General features: G+C 47.0%; 1 protein-coding gene across 1 annotated transcript in view; it reads left to right on the top strand.

Annotated features, from left to right (window-relative positions):
• The first annotated feature begins 712 nt into the window (after positions 1 to 712).
• The window catches only part of KSR1 (kinase suppressor of ras 1), a 48800-nt gene continuing 30915 nt past the window's right edge, over positions 713 to 18597 (top strand). The window contains exon 1 of the mRNA XM_021533041.2: positions 713 to 986. Coding sequence (XP_021388716.1) covers positions 762 to 986 — 225 coding nt within the window. The 5' untranslated portion in view covers positions 713 to 761. The remainder of the gene's footprint in view (positions 987 to 18597) is intronic.

Genomic DNA, 18597 nt, shown 5'->3' with positions numbered 1-18597 from the left:
GTGAGGCGGGCACTGAGTGGTGAGGAGGGCAATGAGGGCTGAGGCGGGCACTGAGGGGTGAGGGACACGCTGAAGGGTGAGGTGGGCACTGGGGGGTGAGGAGGGCAATGAGGGCTGAGGCGGGCACTGAGGGCTGAGGGACACGCTGAGGGGTGAGGAGGGCACTGAGGGGTGAGGCGGGCACTGAGGGCTGAGGCGGGCACTGAGGGCTGAGGGACACGCTGAGGGGTGAGGAGGGCACTGAGGGGTGAGGAGGGCGCTGAGGGGTGAGGAGGGCACTGAGGGCTGAGGCGGGCACTGAGGGCTGAGGGACACGCTGAGGGGTGAGGTGGGCGCTGAGGGGTGAGGCGGGCGCTGAGGGGTGAGGCGGGCACTGAGGGCTGAGGGACACGCTGAGGGGTGAGGTGGGCGCTGAGGGGTGAGGCGGGCGCTGAGGGGTGAGGCGGGCACTGAGGGCTGAGGGACACGCTGAGGGGTGAGGCGGGCGCTGAGGGGTGAGGAGGGCGCTGAAGGATGAGGGACGCGCTGAGGGGAGCGCCCCGGGGCGGCGGCGGGCGCGGAGGGCGGTGGCGGGGGCGGAGCGGGCGCGCTTGCGGAGCCCGGCGGCCGCGCATGTACCGCGCGGTGATTGCCCGGCGAGAGCAGAGGGGCGGGCCGAGCCGGGCCGGGTCGCCTCCCGCCCGCCTCCCTCCCTCCTTTCCTCCCTCCCTCCGCCGCTCCCCCGCCGCCGCCTCGCCTCCCGGCCTCCCTGATGCCGAGGGATGGATAGAGCGGCTGCCCTGCGAGCCGCCGGCATGCTGGAGAGGAAGGAGCGGAGCGGCGGCGAGGCGGCGGGGCCGCGGGGCTTGCCGGCCGTGCGGAGCACGCTGCAGCAGTGCGGGCTGCTACAGGACCTCATCGACATCTCGCTCTCCAACCTGCGCGGGCTCCGCACTAAGTGTGCCGCGTCCAACGACCTCACGCAGCAGGAGATCCGCACGCTGGAGGTACGGCGCGGGCTGGCAGCCGCGGGCGCCGCAGCTGCCGCCTCTGCCCCGCTCGGCCGTGGCCTGCCGCTGCCTGGCGCCCTGTCCTCTCGGCCCCGGGGCCGCGCCGCGCCTTCTCCCGCGGGCCGAGCGCTGGTGGCGGGGACAGCGGCGCCCTGGCTCCGCCGCGGAGCTGTCAGCGGGCCGGGCGCTCCCCGCTGCACAGGGACACGGGAGCCCGACAGCCCGGGGGCTGCCCCGCACCTATCCGCGCCCTGTCGGCACCGCGCTCCGCTCCGCGGCTTCCTCCGCGGCTTCCTCCGCGGCTTCCCCGGGCGGTGCCGCCGGAGCGCGGACAGGTGCGGGGCAGCCCCTCCGGTGCCCCGGGCTGTCGGGCGGGTGCGCGGGAGCTCCGTGAGGCACCGTTCGGCCGCGCCCCGGGGCCTTGCCGGGCTCCCGTGTCCCTGTGCAGCGGGATGCGCAGTGTGAGGCGCGGAGCAAAGGTGACTCGAGGCTCGCTGGCAGGAGGTGTGTCCCCACACCGCTGTCCTGGCGTGCTGGGAAAACTCCCCTTTGCCTCCTCAGGTCCTTGCTGTTTGCTCCTGATACTTCCTGCCCTCCGCTCTGGGCCTGTCTCTCTATCCCTGGCTCAGTTTCACTGATCTAATCTGATCCTGCTTCTCCCTCTGTTGCTGTAGCTCAAACAGCATCATGGACCGGGCTGGAGAGATATTCTGCTGTTTAGAAAGATTATATGAAATTCTTCAAACACAAAACATGCGCTGCTGTGATGCTCTCAAAGAACAGCTGGATCTGTATGAAGAGCTACATAAGTACATAGGAAAGGAAAGTAGATGTATTTTTCCTTAGTTAATTTGACCTTTAGAAACTAAAATAACGTTTCCTTTTACCTTCTGTGTAGGTAGTTTTGCCCTAAGCAAGCAATCCCCTCCTGTCCTCTTCTTTGATTTAAGTTTGATGTAAATGCTAGTGCTCCTCTACGTGGTACTGGAGACAGTGGAGCTGGATAGAGCGTTAGGCTTTTTAGGAAGAAAGGATCATCAACAACACTGTAACTGTAATAAACCTACATGCTGAAAAATACATCACATGAGAAATGCAGGTTGGGAAGAAAACCATGAAACAATAGGTGGTAGGTAGCTTTTGGCACAGCCTCCTGGAAATCTATAATTCTTCCTTTATTCTTCGTCTGACTTTTTTGTGGTTTTGGTTGGTTGGTTAGTTTGTTTTGTGGGGTGTTTTGTTTTAGTTGGTTCTTTTTTGCCCCCCAAATTTATAGTGCTGTTCTTCTTCCTGTCACCTCCAAATAGTATCCAAAAGACTATTCTCTGTGACACAATATTTGTATAACCTTTTGGCAGCCCTACTTGAGGACCTTTTCGATGCCCAAACAATGTCAATCAGCATAATTTCAGAAAATTATCATCACTATTTTGCTTGTGGACCTGTTCTAAAAGAAAACCTTTATTCACAAAGTGTAAAGGCATTTTATGACCTTGAGGCTCTTCTTAAAGCAACGATAGCTGTTGAGTGTGTGCACACAATCCTCTTCAGCATTTATCTGTTTAAACAAGTGGGTGCCACATTCACCGATGATCATAAGATTTATGTTCAGAAGAAAGTCTTTTTGATGTACAGTCCAGTATGTGATTTCTCCGGGAGTTCAACCAAGTTCTGGATCTCTGCCCGCACATGGAGCTGTGGGCATGGGTACAGACTCCATGTTCTTTGCGCTGTTGGGTTGCCTGTACCAAAACACATGTCAGGCATGGCCCGAGTCTTGTGCTTGACTGTGCCAGGCTGCAGTCACAGAGCCAGACTGCAGGAGCTCAGGGCCTGTGTTTGCTTCCCCAAGCTGTCATTGCTTGTGGTGCCCCTGGAGGAGGTGGGCCCAGAGCTGTCTCAGGTACCAGGTGCAGTTCCTGTGCCCTGATTCCTGTGCCAGCAGTGCCACTGTGGCTGTGTGCCTCTGCCTGTGGGGTCGTGCCAACACAGCAATGAGCTCTGGTCCTGCACGGAGCTGGGTACTGGTGGGTGGACTCCGCAGGCAGCTCGCGAAGAGTCCAGAGTGCAGCTGGGAGCTCAGAGATCTCCAGGGCCTGCTGTGCTTCCCTGGTGGCCTCTGTGAGTCACCAAATGGCTCTGCGGGTCATGATTAGTGGCTACTGGCAGTGTAGTGCTGTGAGCACTGTACTGCACTGTACTATATCTGTACTATACGTCAGTCCTGGACTGGGAGCTCATGTAGGCTGGGGCTGAATTCTCACAAGGCTTTTCTTCCGTGCAAAGACTTCAGATGACAAAGAACTGTGAAAACTTAGTCCCATTAATAAAACTGATAAACTGTGTAGTGACATGTAGTTGCCAGGTCAAGAACACCGACCTAACCAAGGGCACTTGGGCTCATGCTTAGCTCCCTCCCCATTTACCGCAATGCTTTAATTCCTTCCTCATTCCTCTTGCTTGTAAGGTGTTCTCAAAATAAAGCACATGGTAGATAAGGATTTCAAACTGGACCTTGGCAGGTACAGATAAGCACTCAGGGAAAACTGAGATACAGGAAGGAGAGGAAAGAAAGGGCTGTGGGAATTGCTTGCAAAGGATGTGTTGAGCATAATGTATTATATGAGCTGACCCTGTTTCAGGGTAGGCAGGCCATTTCTTAGAAGGGCAGGGAGTTTCCCTGTAGTGGAAAGTAGGTTCTGTTAGTTTGGTTATTAGCAGACTGGGTTCTTTGATGCCACAAGGTCTGGTTTGGGTTTTTAAAGTTTTATATGTTCTGCCCAATAAATGCTTGAGTGTTTTTCTTTTTATCCAGTGCTGGTCTTTGCTTTCAGTTTTGTCCTAGCATGTTTACTCACTTCTCAAGTTGACTACAAAACTGAAATGGAAAAGAATGGTATTTTTAACCCATTTGTAAGAGAAAAAAAAATGTCTGCCATGTAGTGAGCATACACTGTTGTTCCAAGCATCCTTAGAAAGAAATAGCTCTGTCAGTCTTTACCTCTGTCCTTACACTAATCCCTTGAATGACTCAAATTGGTTTTGCAAAGTTAGAAGCATATTATTTTTAACTGTATTTCTTTGTGAAGGCAGTATCTTTCTGGATTCATTTCCCCGTCTGGGAAACTGCTGGTGGGACTAGACATCTGGGGTGAAGCACAACCAACTTCCAGCCGCAGCTCAAGCCAGTCTGTTGGAGGTGAGCAGGAGAACATAGTCGCAGGTGCTGGCAGCAGGAAAGGTTCCTGTGGTTTCTCAGCTGGAAACAGCTGGTTTGGTGAGCTGTGGGAATCCCCAGACTAAGTGGGACACCTTCCCCCAGCACCCCCGAGTTTTGACGGCAGTGAAGATGAGGGAGGGAGGCTGAACTGCAAGACCTGGAGTGGATTTAGACTGCAGATGTATTTTCTTTCTAGCTGGGTTCTTGCCTCAGAAGAGTTGACTGCAGTGGCTCTGGCATGGCAGCTGCCACCAAACTGGTTATGGTGGGAGTATCAGGATGAGACAGTAGTACACATTCTGAGGTCTGCCTGCTCTTTGGGAAAACTATCCTCCTGGCTCTCTGGCCAGACTAGATCCGTGATAGAGACACTGCTGGCCCTGTGTGCAAATATCAGTTTGGCTTCTTCCTGGGGAATGTCTTCTGTTCAACACCTTCAGCAAACAGAGCACCAGATCAGAAAGCTTGACTCCAGCTGAGCTGTCTCACAAATAAGTCAGTCTACTCTCCAATAATCAGTCTTTCATAGTGGCTGAATGGTACCTGTGGATTAAATCTGTCTGAACTTGCTTTGGCATTATCTCAATTCATTTGGCAATTTATCTAGAAAAGGCTTATCTTACCAAGCAATCTCTGAACAGAAACAAATGCTTTGAAAATGGGGGGAGACATGAGAGGAGAGGAAGGATTGTGATAGTCCACACTTGCAAATTGGAAGTTGGGTATGTGGTATGCATAAGGGAAGGACAACTGTGTTTGTAAATTGGATGTAGTGGGAGTAGTGAATTTTTCAGGCCAAACTGCAACCTGTAGCCACATGTTTATGAGCTTTGTTCAGCTGAAAAGACTTCCTTTCCCAGCAGGTCTTATGTAAGAGAAGAAGAAAGACTCTTACTTCATCTTACTTTTTGCATATATGCAACACATTTGTTTTTCTTAAAGTGTCTTTTTTTTTTTTATGGACTCTTTCTCCTTTCTTAAATTTGTGCAGTTCTTGTACAAGATAGTCTTCAACAGAGATTCTATTTGACTTGGAAAAGGGAAAACCCTATATTATCTAGTCTGCAGACATCATCTTTGTGACAGTTATGATCAGAATTTCCACATCATAATGGAATTTAGCACATCTACTACTGATTTTATATAAAAGTTCACACAAAAACTCAGCAGCAGTGTTTTCACTTACCTGGAGTTCCCAGGACAAGCTCTGGTGAGCAGGTTTTCATCAATATGAAGACAGGACAAGGGACTCTTCACTTTTCTGTCAGGCTCTGCGTACTTCTTGCCTTGTGTTGGATGCCACTGATTGGGAAACAAGAAGGGAAATGTCAGAGTAAGGCTCTGTGCTGCCTTTGCCTTTCTAAGGCTGCCTGTGTGGTCACTGGTAACACAGCACTATTCCTGCTCACCCTCCTGCAGCCCTGGAGCTGCAGGGCAGGAGCCCAGGCTGGGAGCTCTGTCTGTCCGTCCGTGCCTGCTCACAGCGACAGGAACCCACAGCCTGCGGTGCTACACAAACCTTGGTGTCTGCATAAGCTTCTACCACAGAACTGATCTAATCAAATAAGTAGCCAAGCTGAGCCCCAGCTGTGTCCAGCTGAACTCCTGGTTGTGACCAAGCTTGCCCAGATCCCACCTGCGCAGAGCTCGGGCTGCTACTCCAGTTCCAATGCTGTGAACTGCATTTCACCCAAGGAAAGCCCCAGTCAGTGTTCCAGCTGCATGCTAGAGACCGGTGTACAGCAATGAGTCAGCATTGGCTACACAAATTTATCACCTGCTTTGGTCATAAATAGGAACACTTAACAAAGAAGTCAGGTGACATACCAAATTATTTAGGGAATAATATCTGTCACAATGTTATTTCCAACTAAGTGTGATCTATCAGATGCTTGAGGGATAAACCCTCACCTTTCTTTCAAGATTAATATGTCTTACCTTCACTTTCAGCTTGGAGGGATTCTTTTTTATTATTATTATTTTTTCTTCTTAATAAAAGGAAAGTGGTGCTGAAAGTAAACCTGGCTATCTCCCAATGTTAGGAGACTTGGAGAATGTATTGTCTGGATTACTGCTGTGGTGAAAGGCACAAGATGATGTATGGATGATCCTGACTCAGCCAGCTCTCAGACTTCCCTCCCTGCTCATTTCTCACTCCTGTGGAGCAATCCCACACAGTTGACACAATCAGCAGCACAGAGTTGCCACAGCAGGCAAATAGAGGGAACGTCTGCTCCAAAAGAAACGGGGAGTTCTTCCAACACATGGCTTGTGAGCAGTTGTGCATGGAAGTGTCATGGGCATTCCTGCTTCTTGGTGGGAGTCTGCCCCTAGTCACACAAGCACATGGTTAGGATACAGTTTGGCATTCTGGCTTAGCAGCCAGTCCTCATCGGCATAGCCCCTGGAATCTAGGACAGGATCAGTCCCCAGTTAAACTAGATAAACTCTGCCTTGCTTGTGGGAGGACAGCTGGGAAGCACCAAAGTTTACAGGTGGTTAGAGGGGCCTTTTGCCTTAAGCCAGAGCTGCACAGGGCTCCTGTGCCACCTACAGATCCCAGGGGCGTGTCCCAGCCAGCCGTGCTCCCACTGCACACCTCCAAGGACATGAGGTAATCACTGCTGCAGCTGTGGTGTTCACTTGTTCTGGGTGTTCACCTGTGCTGGGTGACAGTCGCCTGTTCTGTGCTCAGCTCCCTGTCCTCAGTGTAAACCTGCTTTTTGAACGACTGTTTAAAATAAATCCTGGAGCATTCCTGAGGTGGAAACTCAAGCCTTAGCTTAGGCCCTGCTCTTGGGGTTTGAGGGAATCACAGCCCAGGCTGATCATAGGTGTCTGGTGTTTATCCTGCTCTCAGTGCAGCACAGAGGGCTGAAGTCTGAGCTGTTGGGGTTAGAGGCAGATGGAAGAGCCAAGTCTCACTGGACTTACCCACCTGAGCTCAAGACTGTTCAAAATCTGTCTTTAAAGGTAAAATACAGTTGTCACTTCTGTATGTATTCTAAAGTGAGCAGAGGCCAGGTCTGTCATTCCTTTTATGCCTAGTGAGATCATCCAGCTCTGTGTGCATCTTGGGGAAGCAGGGAAGGATCACAGGACACTTAAGCAACGGAGTAAAGAATCATGCTTTGGTCAGGGTTTTGGAGTGCCCCTGATAGGATGATTAGTAGTTATCCCACATGGAAGAGCTCTAATAGCAGAGGCTGTGAGCTCTCTTTAGAGCAGTAATTAACATGGCACTGAGGAATGCTGCTGGGATGCAGCAGATCCAGGCTCTGATCTGGTCTGATCTGATGCTGCCAGAACAGGTCATTGACCCCAGTGTTCAGCATGCAGCCAGGAGCCTTGGAGCTGGGGCCTTGGAAATCTTCAGAAGTTTTTTGCAATGAGTTTAGTACCTTCCTGCCCAGTTCTGCTCTCCTTACATGCTTCTAAAACATGGTTTTGTTGATTTATCAAAGAACTTTCACTTCTGTTTGAAGCAACCTAAATTTGGAAAGGAAGTCTTGAGCTCCTCGTTGTTGTTGTTGTGTATGGGTTATTGTTGAGGCCTGCAGGTTCTAGTGTGAGGATTTATTTATAAACTGAAGAGAAGAAATAATTGGTATATTTTACGGATTGAGAACTACACATTGATTTTCAGCCATCAGCAATAAAAGACACTGCTAGGGGAGGTGATGTGTTTGTCAGTAAGTACTTTCCACAGAGTTATAACTTTAATTTCCCATAATTTCTTTAGAGACAGATCTGAGTGGCTCAGGCCAGCATCAGCTAGTAGTATAAAACTCTGAGTGCAGATCAGATGCAGTGTTTTTCCCCCTAATTTTAGTGAATTCTGGAAGCTATGCCCTTGCCTATCCTCCCTTGTTTTAAGGAAACAATTGACTAAAATCCACAAGTATTGTTCTAAAGAGACTGATCTGTTTGAGGAGTTCTGCTCGGGCCTTCAGCCCTCTCCCTTTGGAAGAAGAAAGTTTTCAGGTTTTCTTTCAATTTTTCTGTGAAACACATGGGTGTCTGGAGTAGCTCTGGAAGAGCCAATGTGAGCACAAACAACAAAAATTCTTAGCATTTGTTCACACAGCTAAGAGGGAGAAACCCCAGAGCAGATCTCGAAGGGCTTGTCAGTCCCATTTGTATTCAGACAGGATATTATGTGTTGAAACTGGTTTGGCCATGCTTTGTGGGTCAAGTGTAATATTTGTAAAACCACTGGCTGACTGCTAAAGGCCTGATTTAAGCACTGCTGTATTGGTAGCATTTTGTCTGGGTATAACAAGGCAGAGTTTCTGTGGGATGTTTCTCCATGCAGCCTAAATTCCTGAGCCATTTGCAGTCATGGCTAGGGACTAGAGTGGAATCTGTGGAAACTCATGTTTAGAAGGAGAAAGGAAAGATACTGTGATCTGTGTCTTTAGCTATTGCACTGAAACACTGTCTGGGTTTGTGCTGAGACTGCATTTGTAGGAAATGCAATCCTACTTGGGGAGAAGGCGTTTTCTGTAGTGATGCTGAATGCATCTCTGTAGCAGTAGTTACCCATTTACCTGTAACTGACTGGATCTTATCAGTTCTCATCTGCCAGTCTGTAACTGGAGGGGTAGCTAACTTAGCAAGAGGTAGCTGAATACTTCTGCTAGGGTGACATTAATGTTTAGTGTTTAATTTTTGTGGAAATGAAATCTATAATACCACTCTGCTGCCAGGGCAGGTTCCAGTTCCACTGATGTGTTCTTTCCTTATTTTTTTCTACTGTGCTAGTCAAATTGCCTCAGTTGCCAAGAATAACTAGTTTGGGGTTTGAGGCAAAGAGCTTTGCAGTGGATGGACATCTGGCAACATAACATTTCATGCTGAAGGCAGTGGCAGCCCTGCAGTCAGTGCAGTGGGCAGGAAGTGTGCTAGCAGCAGATGCAGTGGTGGTGCAACCCTGCTCTGAGCTGGAGTCCTCAGGAGTGTCTGAGGGTTCCTTGCAGCTTCTCTCTTCAGTCAGCCCAGATGCTCTTCTAATGAAGGAGCAGATCCTGCCTCTAGCATTTTATTAGCAGACTTTTCAATGTCGTTTTGAACTGTTGTGCCAAAACAGGACACATTTCTCACTGTTAGAGACTACTGCTGTACAGCAGAAGAGGAGTATACCACTGCAGGGGAGCTTACAGAGACACCCATGCTCATTTCTGGTCGTCTTCCTTCCACTAACTTAGCCAGGACTAGCTAAATCCTACTAGGCTTAACCTGCATCCTCTTTCCAGTTCTCTTAATGCAAAATGCTTCTGGTTCTTTGTCGTTCCTAGGCAGGGCTCTGTGACGTCCCTGCTGCCTGTGCCTGCAGTGGCTATGTCCTGCCTGTCCCCACCTGAAGTGTCTGCTCAGCTCTGCCTCAGCACAAGGTTTTGTCCTCTGTCCCCAGCGCTGTGACAGCCTCTCTGAGGCCCCACAGACATGGCCTGACTCAGCAATTTTCACGCTTCTGGCTTGATCTTTCCTGCAGCTGTAAAACCAAGGGGCAGGGGGGAAGGGGAAACACATGAGGAAATGCATGGTCTGATCCCTGCCTCTCCCTTTCACTCCTCTTGGATCCTCCACATAAATAGGCTGGCTCAGCCCTTTCAGTCTTCCTGTATTCGTGACATAAGGAGCCTGGTGTGAGGTCTCTGCTATTGCAGGCATGACCCCTTTATACTGCAAAGAATAAATTTAGTCTCCACATTCAGGCTGTATTTTACACGGTGGGTTAGCAGCATGGTCTCTCAGCTTCCCTCACAGGGCCTCAGTGATGTGGGAATGGCATCAGTGAGCTCTGCAAGTCTCTGCATTGCTAGAATTCTTTAAGAGTTCTAAGTGCTGAGTCTTCAGCCTTTCATGAACATAGCTGTGCCTCTGAGATTTACCTAACCTCAAACTCTGGGAGAGAGAACATGGGGGAAGTTGGAGAGCCACCCTGATGCATGAGGGATTTTGAAATTTATCAGTAAGAAACACTAATTTCTTTGGGAAAAATAATTTTGAGAACTTTTCCTGTAAGATGACCGACTGCATACAGGCCGTAGCTTCTGAGAGGTCACTGTGGGTACCATGGCACAGCTTTGTTTTGATCTCAGGTAGCTGCACCAGGATCACATTTAATTACTTTGAAAGCCTGTCTCTGAGCAGTAGGTTCCTACTTCCTCCAACTGGGATGGACTTCATTATACAAAGGACAATAGTCTGTATTTTCTTCTGTAAGTTCTTATTTTCATGCAAAACTTTGAACTGGGTGATAACACATTTGAATTTTGGGGCTACTTTAGATTTATACTTAACTCTCTGATACTAGTTTTATGTTCATATCTCGTCTTATTTTTAAGGTATGAAATAAAGCCCTTCTGTTCCTCAGAAGTTGAAAGACATGGAAAAATCTGTGAGCTGTGTTGCTTTATCTGAAAGCACATATTATTTCCAGCAAGGTAGCTGTTACATTCCTGTAACGTATTGGCCAACTATTATTTAATCAATAAGACATATATATTTCACAGCACAACAGATAAACAGTTTTAAAGCCAACAGCCTTGCAAAGCTTACAGTATTGGCTACCAAGTACTGTCCTCTAAATGATTTTCTCATGTTCCAATGAGCTTCTGCTTGCCATCTGCCTTTCACACAGTTGTCATATCATGTCTGTTCTTTAAAAGACAATTTAATTAGATCTTCTTTCACTAGGTTTTAATCAAATGTTATGGGGTTGCTGGTGAATTATTTACAGCTGTATCACTTGATGGAACACTTGGTCTGCTAAAGGTATCATGTAAGTGACATCTCTAGCAAAGAGTAGAGCTGGCTTTGGCTGAAGACCCCACTTATGTTCCTTGGGGTTGTCCAGTTGACATCAGATGAATGTCAGGTTATGTGAGCCCACTTTCCTTTACATGAGTAGCAATTGAATGTGGCTGTACTGAAAACAAAGGAGTTAAAGCAGTTTAAAACTAGGGTAAGAGCTGAATTTAGCTCTAGTCCCTGCTGGTTCAGTTTTTTTATAAGTGCCTTTCAAGGCTGAATACCTTACACAGCATGGCCTTGACCCCCACTTGAAGATCCAGCTATTTAAACACAAGTATTATTGTACTGTCTTCAGACTTGGTCTGATGTTAAAGTGTATTTGAAATGAGCACAGGAGTAAAAAACAACACTCATATAGCAAAGCATAACCAACTGAGAAAGTGGATATTTTTAGAATATGGAAGGATTCTTTCTGTGCCTTATTTCACCTGACTCTTGGTAGAAATTCTACAGATAACCTTTTTTTTTTATCTTGTTGAATGCACGTTTCAATAACATTGCTCTTTTGCCAGTTCAGCTCCCATTCTGCATGAGACAGCCCCAGCATGAGGCTGCCATACACCCAAGTACACCTGGAAGTGTACAGCAATAACTATTCAGCTGTCTCTTAGCATCCAGAACTGACACTTAATTGTTCTTCTCCCTTTTGAACCATGTATGTGACAAGAAATTATCATATGATGCTCTCATCCATAACATGCAAGTGCTGCTACCCACAGCTTAAATAATATTCACTGTATGAAGATTTAATTTGCTCACATCTATCTCTGAAATCTCTGCCACTGAAATGATTACAAGAATGCTTTAAAGTCCAATTACCCTTAAGCTCCTTCTCTGAATTTTTAAGTGCTTGGACCTTTTCCTGGGGCTGATAATGAACTACTAGTACAGCTGGCAATCAAGGACTCTATATAGGAAAGAGTTCTATATATAGGAAAAAGGACCCCTTCCACTGCCCAATCCATGTGTTCTTTCAGTGGGTAAGTGCAGTTGTTTGACTTTAGGGAATGATGTACAGGGAGGTCCTGGAAACCCCCAAGAGACCAATTGAGAATGTAGCAGGTCATGGTACCTCGTTGGAGATCACTGCGTGTCACGAGCCTTTTGTGAAGGACAAGACTAATTTACAATTTAATTGTGTTGAAATCCTGGATGTGTCAGCATGCTTCACAGGCTCCTCAGAAGGGACAATACACTGAGAAGTTGCGTACTCTGCAGTTCCCTCTGCAATAAGAGGGACAACTGCCTACATTCAGCCTATGCTTTGATCCTTCCTCATTCTCTAGAATAACCAAAGATGAGGAGGGAGTTTTTAGTGTTGGCAAGTGAAAGCTGGGTACGTTAGAGTCTCACTGAGAGGAACTGAAAGCAGCCGGCCTATTCATGAGAGGCTTTTCTAACTTCTCTTGGCAAGTAGCAAGGGCAGACACATTTCAGAGAAAGTGCTTCTAGTCCTGATTTTATTTAGTGTTTGGGCCAGGTTAATGTGGAAGTTGGGATAAGAAGGGAATTAACTGCACCTTTATTGCCCTGTAATTCTCATATTGCTGCTGCAGATGGCCTGGCTGGGAGACAAAGGGAGCCTTAGCATTGCTTATCTGGGTTGGATATCTGGAGCACACACCTGACAGGTTACCTTTGAGTTTCAAGGTTCACATTCAAGTGACAGTGTATAGCTGTTGGCTTTATAGTGGTTCTCCTCTCCTTTGTGGAACCCACAGATGTTTTCCTCTCTCTGTCTGCCATTGCTGCTTGTTAGTTCCCTATAGATCATTGCTGGTCCCAGGCCTTGTGCAGCTGCTGGGAGAGCCTTTGCAGCAGGAGGTGCTGCTCCGTGTCACTGAGAGCCTTCCCCTCCCCCAGGTTGGGATATTCCTTGTGCAACGTGATCTAACCCAGAGTTGTTGGAAACTGATGGTCCAGAGTTCATTTCCAGTTATTATTGTAGCAGGGAGTCAGGCTGGATTGAGGTACTAATTTCCAGCACAGACCATATACCCTTTGAAAGCATAAACAACCTCTAGGTCAGTTTTACTTAGCTTCATACACAAGGGTTTCAGCTAAACAGGAAGAGCAAGCAGGAGCTGAAGCACTGCAAGAAGCTGGTTCAGCACTCATCCATACTGGACTAAGTAAGGTCCCTTTTTAAAGTAGAAAAATACATATATGGAGGACCGTGCTCTAAAGCAGCAGTGAGAGCTCCCTGTTTTTGTCTTTTAAGCTGGTCATCTTAACTGCAATGCCTTTTTTCTCATTATCCAGCATCCTACAGAAGCCCTTTGTAGACAGGATCTAGGATAGCTTTGAAGGCAGGCATGTTCAGAACTTATTGCCATGGTCTCTTAGAGAGACTGGAGATTAAAGGGGCTAGGTGAATCATTACCCTCAGTATGAAATTGTAGTGTTGGGGAACCTTGCCTGGTGTTTGTGCAGACTCAGCAGCAGCAATCCGTGTGCAACTGCAGCCAGGATGGGAGCACCAAGTTAGTAGCAGTAAATCCTCCCTCAACGGCGCTTTGCTGTACACTAATACAGCCTTCTGTTAAGATTTGAAAAGGCACTTTGCACAGATCAGTATCTGTACGTGGAGATGAGACTAACTTGTGGTGGCTGGCTGTCATTGCCCATTCCAGCTGAATTTGTGCAGCCCTGGGAAACGGGGCTCAGGCAGCTCATGGAGCAAACTGGGGTCAGAGGCTGTTAAATTCAGAGTTCAGTAGGCCTGCACAGCCAGTGGGGAAGGGGAGCCTCTGGGCTGGACAAACAGGTCACACAGGTTTCCAGAGCTGTCCTACTGAGCAGAGCTCTAAGGCTGCAGGAGCTGGATGCTTTCAGGTAGGAACAGAAACAGCATTTTGTGACTTAAAAGTTTGGCAGAATTAAGTTCCATCAAGTACTAGAGTGTTTAAGCTTAGTTTAATAAGCATCCATCAGAATAGTCAATAATTTGACTTCTTTGCAGTTAATAAGTATGTTCCTCCTACAAAGCACTGTTGATATAATTAAATTTAGTTTTTGACTCAAGATTAACAGCTTCACTTGGTCCTTGCTATAGCCTTTCCTTTAGGGAGAGACGAGCTTGGATATGAGGATCTGACCATTTGTGCCCTCTTTAGGGAGCAGGGGTCACATCCTGCTCTGTCTCTGTAGAGGTGACTCCTACACTCCTGCTCTTCCTGTTGCCTTGCTCACTCTGCCCATGAATGTCGGTTACACTCACAGCTTTTCCAGTCCTGTATTCTGTGTCTCAGTGCCTGCTCACAGTACTCTGGGAGCATTCTTGATAATTGGTGAGCAAACTGAAGATCTCTGATCCTACTGCATGGCAGAACATACCAAAGCTTTTCTTTTTCCCTCTTAAAATCTTGTGTTATAGGTTCAAAGCATTTTGAACAGAGTGGGGTTTAGTGTATTTTGTTCTTCCTGACAATCCCAAACTACAATCTCATAGCAGCTTGTTAAAATAAAGCTGTTTTGCTGTTTTAAAAGAGAGAATGTGGCAAGTTGCCACATTCCAGTTAAGCAATTTCCTATAGTTGACTTTTTTTTTTAAAATGCACATTTTTTTCAGCCATGTTCCTACTCTGTTCTCTCTGCAAGAAGACAAAATACCCCAGACAAGACAGAAGCCCCCACCTCTGTATTAATACTTGAAACAAACTCCCCTTCCTGAGTCTCATCGTGAGAACAGAAGAACATGGAGCCTTGGCACGGGAGACTGTAGTGTATGTGGCAAACTGGAATTTTTAAGAGCTGTGGCTTTTTTTGGAAACAACATTTTTCTTCATGGGGGTAGATTTGCCCTTTTTTTATTGCATCAGCCCTCAGAAGCAGCTCTGCAATAGAGTGGTTGGGAATCCTCCCGTGGAGGCTGTGCCGAGCAGTGAGCGGGCGGCGGCTCTGCGCTGCAGGCGGAGGGAGGCTCGCTCCCAGCGCCAGGTTCCTCCGGGCTGCCCGAGGGGAGCCCCATGGGCGAGTTCAGTGGGTGGATGCGTGTCCTGCGAAACTGGGGTTTGGCAGGTGCATGTAGAAACTGAGTAACTGACTTAAGAAATCTGCTGAGTAATTGAAAAGGAAGAGCAGGCAAGTCCTCAAGGTAGTGAGTAATGCTAAAGCTTCCTATTTCTGGGTGACTGTGCTCAGTCCTCTCCCTTTCTCCTTTCAGCTGAAGAAAATGATTGGCAGTGGCTGTGCTGAAGAGGCAAGACTGGACATGCAGGGGGTTTGCAGGCAGGCCATGGGAATGGGCTCCACAGCCTGGGCAGCCAGACTGCGTCTGTTGAGCTCCCAAATGCTTGTGTTTGTAACCTAACCCAGCACAAGGCTCAGCTGTACTGCTGGGGTAACAGGCAGCACGGGCAGGACCTCGTCCAGCACTCGGGGAAATCAGGGCATCTGGAAGTTTCAGATAACTTTAGTATTCTTTGAATGAGATCACAGCTGGAAAGCTAATAATAATGGGCTGCTGATTATTTGCACTTTCAAGATTATACTGTAAACAATCTAGTTGAATTTATAAATTTCCTTTGCCAAAACACAAAAGAGAAATAAGACTATCTATGAAGGAAGGATGGAGATAGAAAGGTTTTTGGGTTTTTTTGTTCAAGACATTTTTGGATTAAGAAGCTGATTCTAAAGCAAGACTGCTGATACTTAGGGAATTCTGCTATTTTGTTTGCTCATCCTATGATGGCTGAGCACTGTAAGTTTTGCATTTGTGGAAATCCTCAGAGTGACTGAGCTGTGGAAGGACAGCTCGTGCTCTATTTTGGATCTAGTCAAGTATTAGGAAAGCTGAGTGTGGGCACTGACTTTGTGCCTGTGAGACAGGTAGGAAGCTGTCTGCAGATCTTCTGGATCCCTTAGCCATTTATGGGCCTTCAGCGTGTTTCTGGCGTTGGTATTCTGGAGGAGTGCTAGAAAGAATTACTCCCAGTAGTGTTTTACAGCACATCTGGCAGGAGGTGTAGTAGAGTAGCAGGGACATTTAGAGTCTTCCACTGTACAGCTGTGGCATTGCAGCTTTCTACAGCATTCTCCTGATCCAGGATTTTCCAGTAATGCCTAACTTATCCATGTTCCTTTTGGAGAGATTAAGGTGAAGTACTGTGTAAATGAAAGGAGCTGGACAAACCCATGAGTGATCTTTGTATAACGATGCAGAGCTGCTTGGCTGCAGTGAAAAATCTCAACTCCTGTGGCATGAATTTGTATCCAGCACTCAGAGCTGTCCGCTGGCAGGCAGAGAAATACAACACAGAATCCCTTTGTGCTTCCCTTGCTCCTTGGGAGGAGAGTATTTCCATGACATACTAGCACACAGGCTGTTACAATGGCTTTTTCTTTTCTCCTCAGCAGTTTGGGTTTTGGGTGTTTCTGGTCGATGTGGCTCAGCACAGTGAGTCTCTCCTCTGGTCTGAGCAGGGGCAGTTAAACCCTGAACCCAGAGCCTGCTCAGCTTCTCTCCAGCATATAATCCAAGGGTAAGACAAAAGGGATGTAACTCAGCACAAGGAATGCAAAACGGTGATGAAAAAGTTTTCTGAAGAGTATTTCCTAAAGAGCCTGTAGAGCATGAAAAGATAAATGGAATGAAAGCATACAAGTGTATAAATAATGCTTTAGAAATGTTTCTTAGAAGCTGATGCTCTGGATTTTTTTTCTGAATTGTGGAAGTGATGGCAAATGTAAGAACTTTGCTGCTCTAAAGACCTTTTTCCAACCCCCAACTGGAACAAAAATGTCAAGCTCAGATTTTTCACAAATCCTGCATAAAATAATTTTTGGACACACAAGTAAAATGCTTAAACTCTGATTTTGAACTGGCTCATTTTCTTCCATTGTACATTTAATGTCGATTTTTATTAGAAGAATATGTTTTGAGAACTTTAATTTGCTTCCATAGAATGCTTTGAAAATGAGAAACTTGGTTTTAGCCAACTGTCACAATACACTTCTCTTAAATGAACAAAACTAAAGGAAAACCAGCCCCAAATCCAACCTCCTGTTCTGCTTAGGTACAGAGACAAATGTGGTGTGTGAAGTTTTTGTGGAAATTCACAAAAGTAATGGATATTGTACCTGCCTGAAAGATGCTGAGCTTGGAGCTTGTTTTCTTTGTATTTGTGATCTTCTTTCAAGTGTTACTAAAGTCTTTCCAGGCTGCTGTATGATGCCAAGTAGCTGTTGCAGAACTGTCTGCTGTATGGCCAATTGCTGCTTATCAGCCTCCTCTGTAGTTTTCCTCATACAACCATTACTGGGTCAGCAGCTGTATTTTCCTCTACTTTTTGAGTGGGCGCAGCATGGTTTGGGTGAAAGTCTCAGAGTCATAAGAAAAAAATGTTCTTTTTGGGGTTGGGGATCTGGGTTCAGGTGTCTGCACTCTAAATCCTGTATTTGTATTTAACTAATTATAGAAACCTCTCATGGTTGCTACGGGCAAATGTGAACCAGTAAGAGAGAGCCCCAAGGATATTTTTTGAAAAACAAAATGTGAGCAGTGAGCCATGGCAGCTTTCTCACTCAGTGTCTGTGAAAAGAGAAATGTGACCCCAGTCCTTGCCAAAATAGCTCAATTCTTTCTAGCAGAAACCAAATAATTGGGAGAATTTCAGAGAATACAGTTTCTTCGCTGAGATTTCCCAGGGTACAGAGACAGAACGTCTTCAGCTCTAAGACCTGCAACCTGCTCCTACAGAGATTCAACACTTTTCTGTGTAAACCTCTTCCCCAAAGCCCAGCCCAGCAGCAGTCTGGGGAACTGTGTGTGCCGTGGAGGAGGGGAAAGTGGAACGTGGATCTCTGGAAGTGCTCAAATAATTGAGTCAAACAAGCCGAGGATTTGATTTTGTTGTGTTTTTGTTTCCTTCCCCTGGTGTGCTAATAAGCCTGAGAACAAACCGCTAATCTCTCATTCCACAGCCAGTACGTGAGGGAATGGTAAAGACTGGAGGTTTGTGCTTGTATTTTATTGAGGCTACAGAAAAAGAAATGTGTAAGACAAAAAGGAAAATCGTTAGGAAGGCAGGGGAAGAAAAATGGGAAAAAGCCTTTGGGATTAGGGACAGCATCCTGGGCAGTAAAATGCTCCATTGAAGGAGCTCGAGTCTTTCCAAGGCCTCTGAGTTCCGACCTGGGGAGTGTTCCGGCCTCATGCAAGGTGTTCCCCTTGGAGCTCACTGTCTGTGCCAGCTCAGGGTGCTCAGGACCTGCAGAATGAGGCTTGCAATGAGGAAAGGGAAGTGCAGGAATATGACAGGGATCTACAATTAGTCATGCTCTTCCTGACCTTGCTGAAGGAAATGTCTGTCTTTATATTGTCTGCTGTAAACTCTCCTTTATTTAGGCTCTAAGTTTACACACACACAGCTTGTTGGTGTCTTCATTTCCACTTCCTGCACCATCAGTCAAATAGACCTGAGAGTTATTTCAGAGATGTGTGAGAATGATTAGTGTCATCATAAAAACTATGGAGGATATTCTTTTTAATGGCACTTTAAGTTTTGTGTTTTACAGAGAGATCCATGGGCTGTAACACGGCTCCTATCCCCAGAGCATGGCCTGGTG

The sequence above is a fragment of the Lonchura striata genome, chromosome 19, assembly GCF_050655825.1.
Source record: "Lonchura striata isolate lonStrDom1 chromosome 19, ASM5065582v1, whole genome shotgun sequence".
NCBI lineage: Eukaryota > Metazoa > Chordata > Aves > Passeriformes > Estrildidae > Lonchura > Lonchura striata.
The sequence above is the reverse complement of the archived record's forward strand: the minus strand, read 5'-3'. Positions and strand labels throughout refer to the sequence as shown.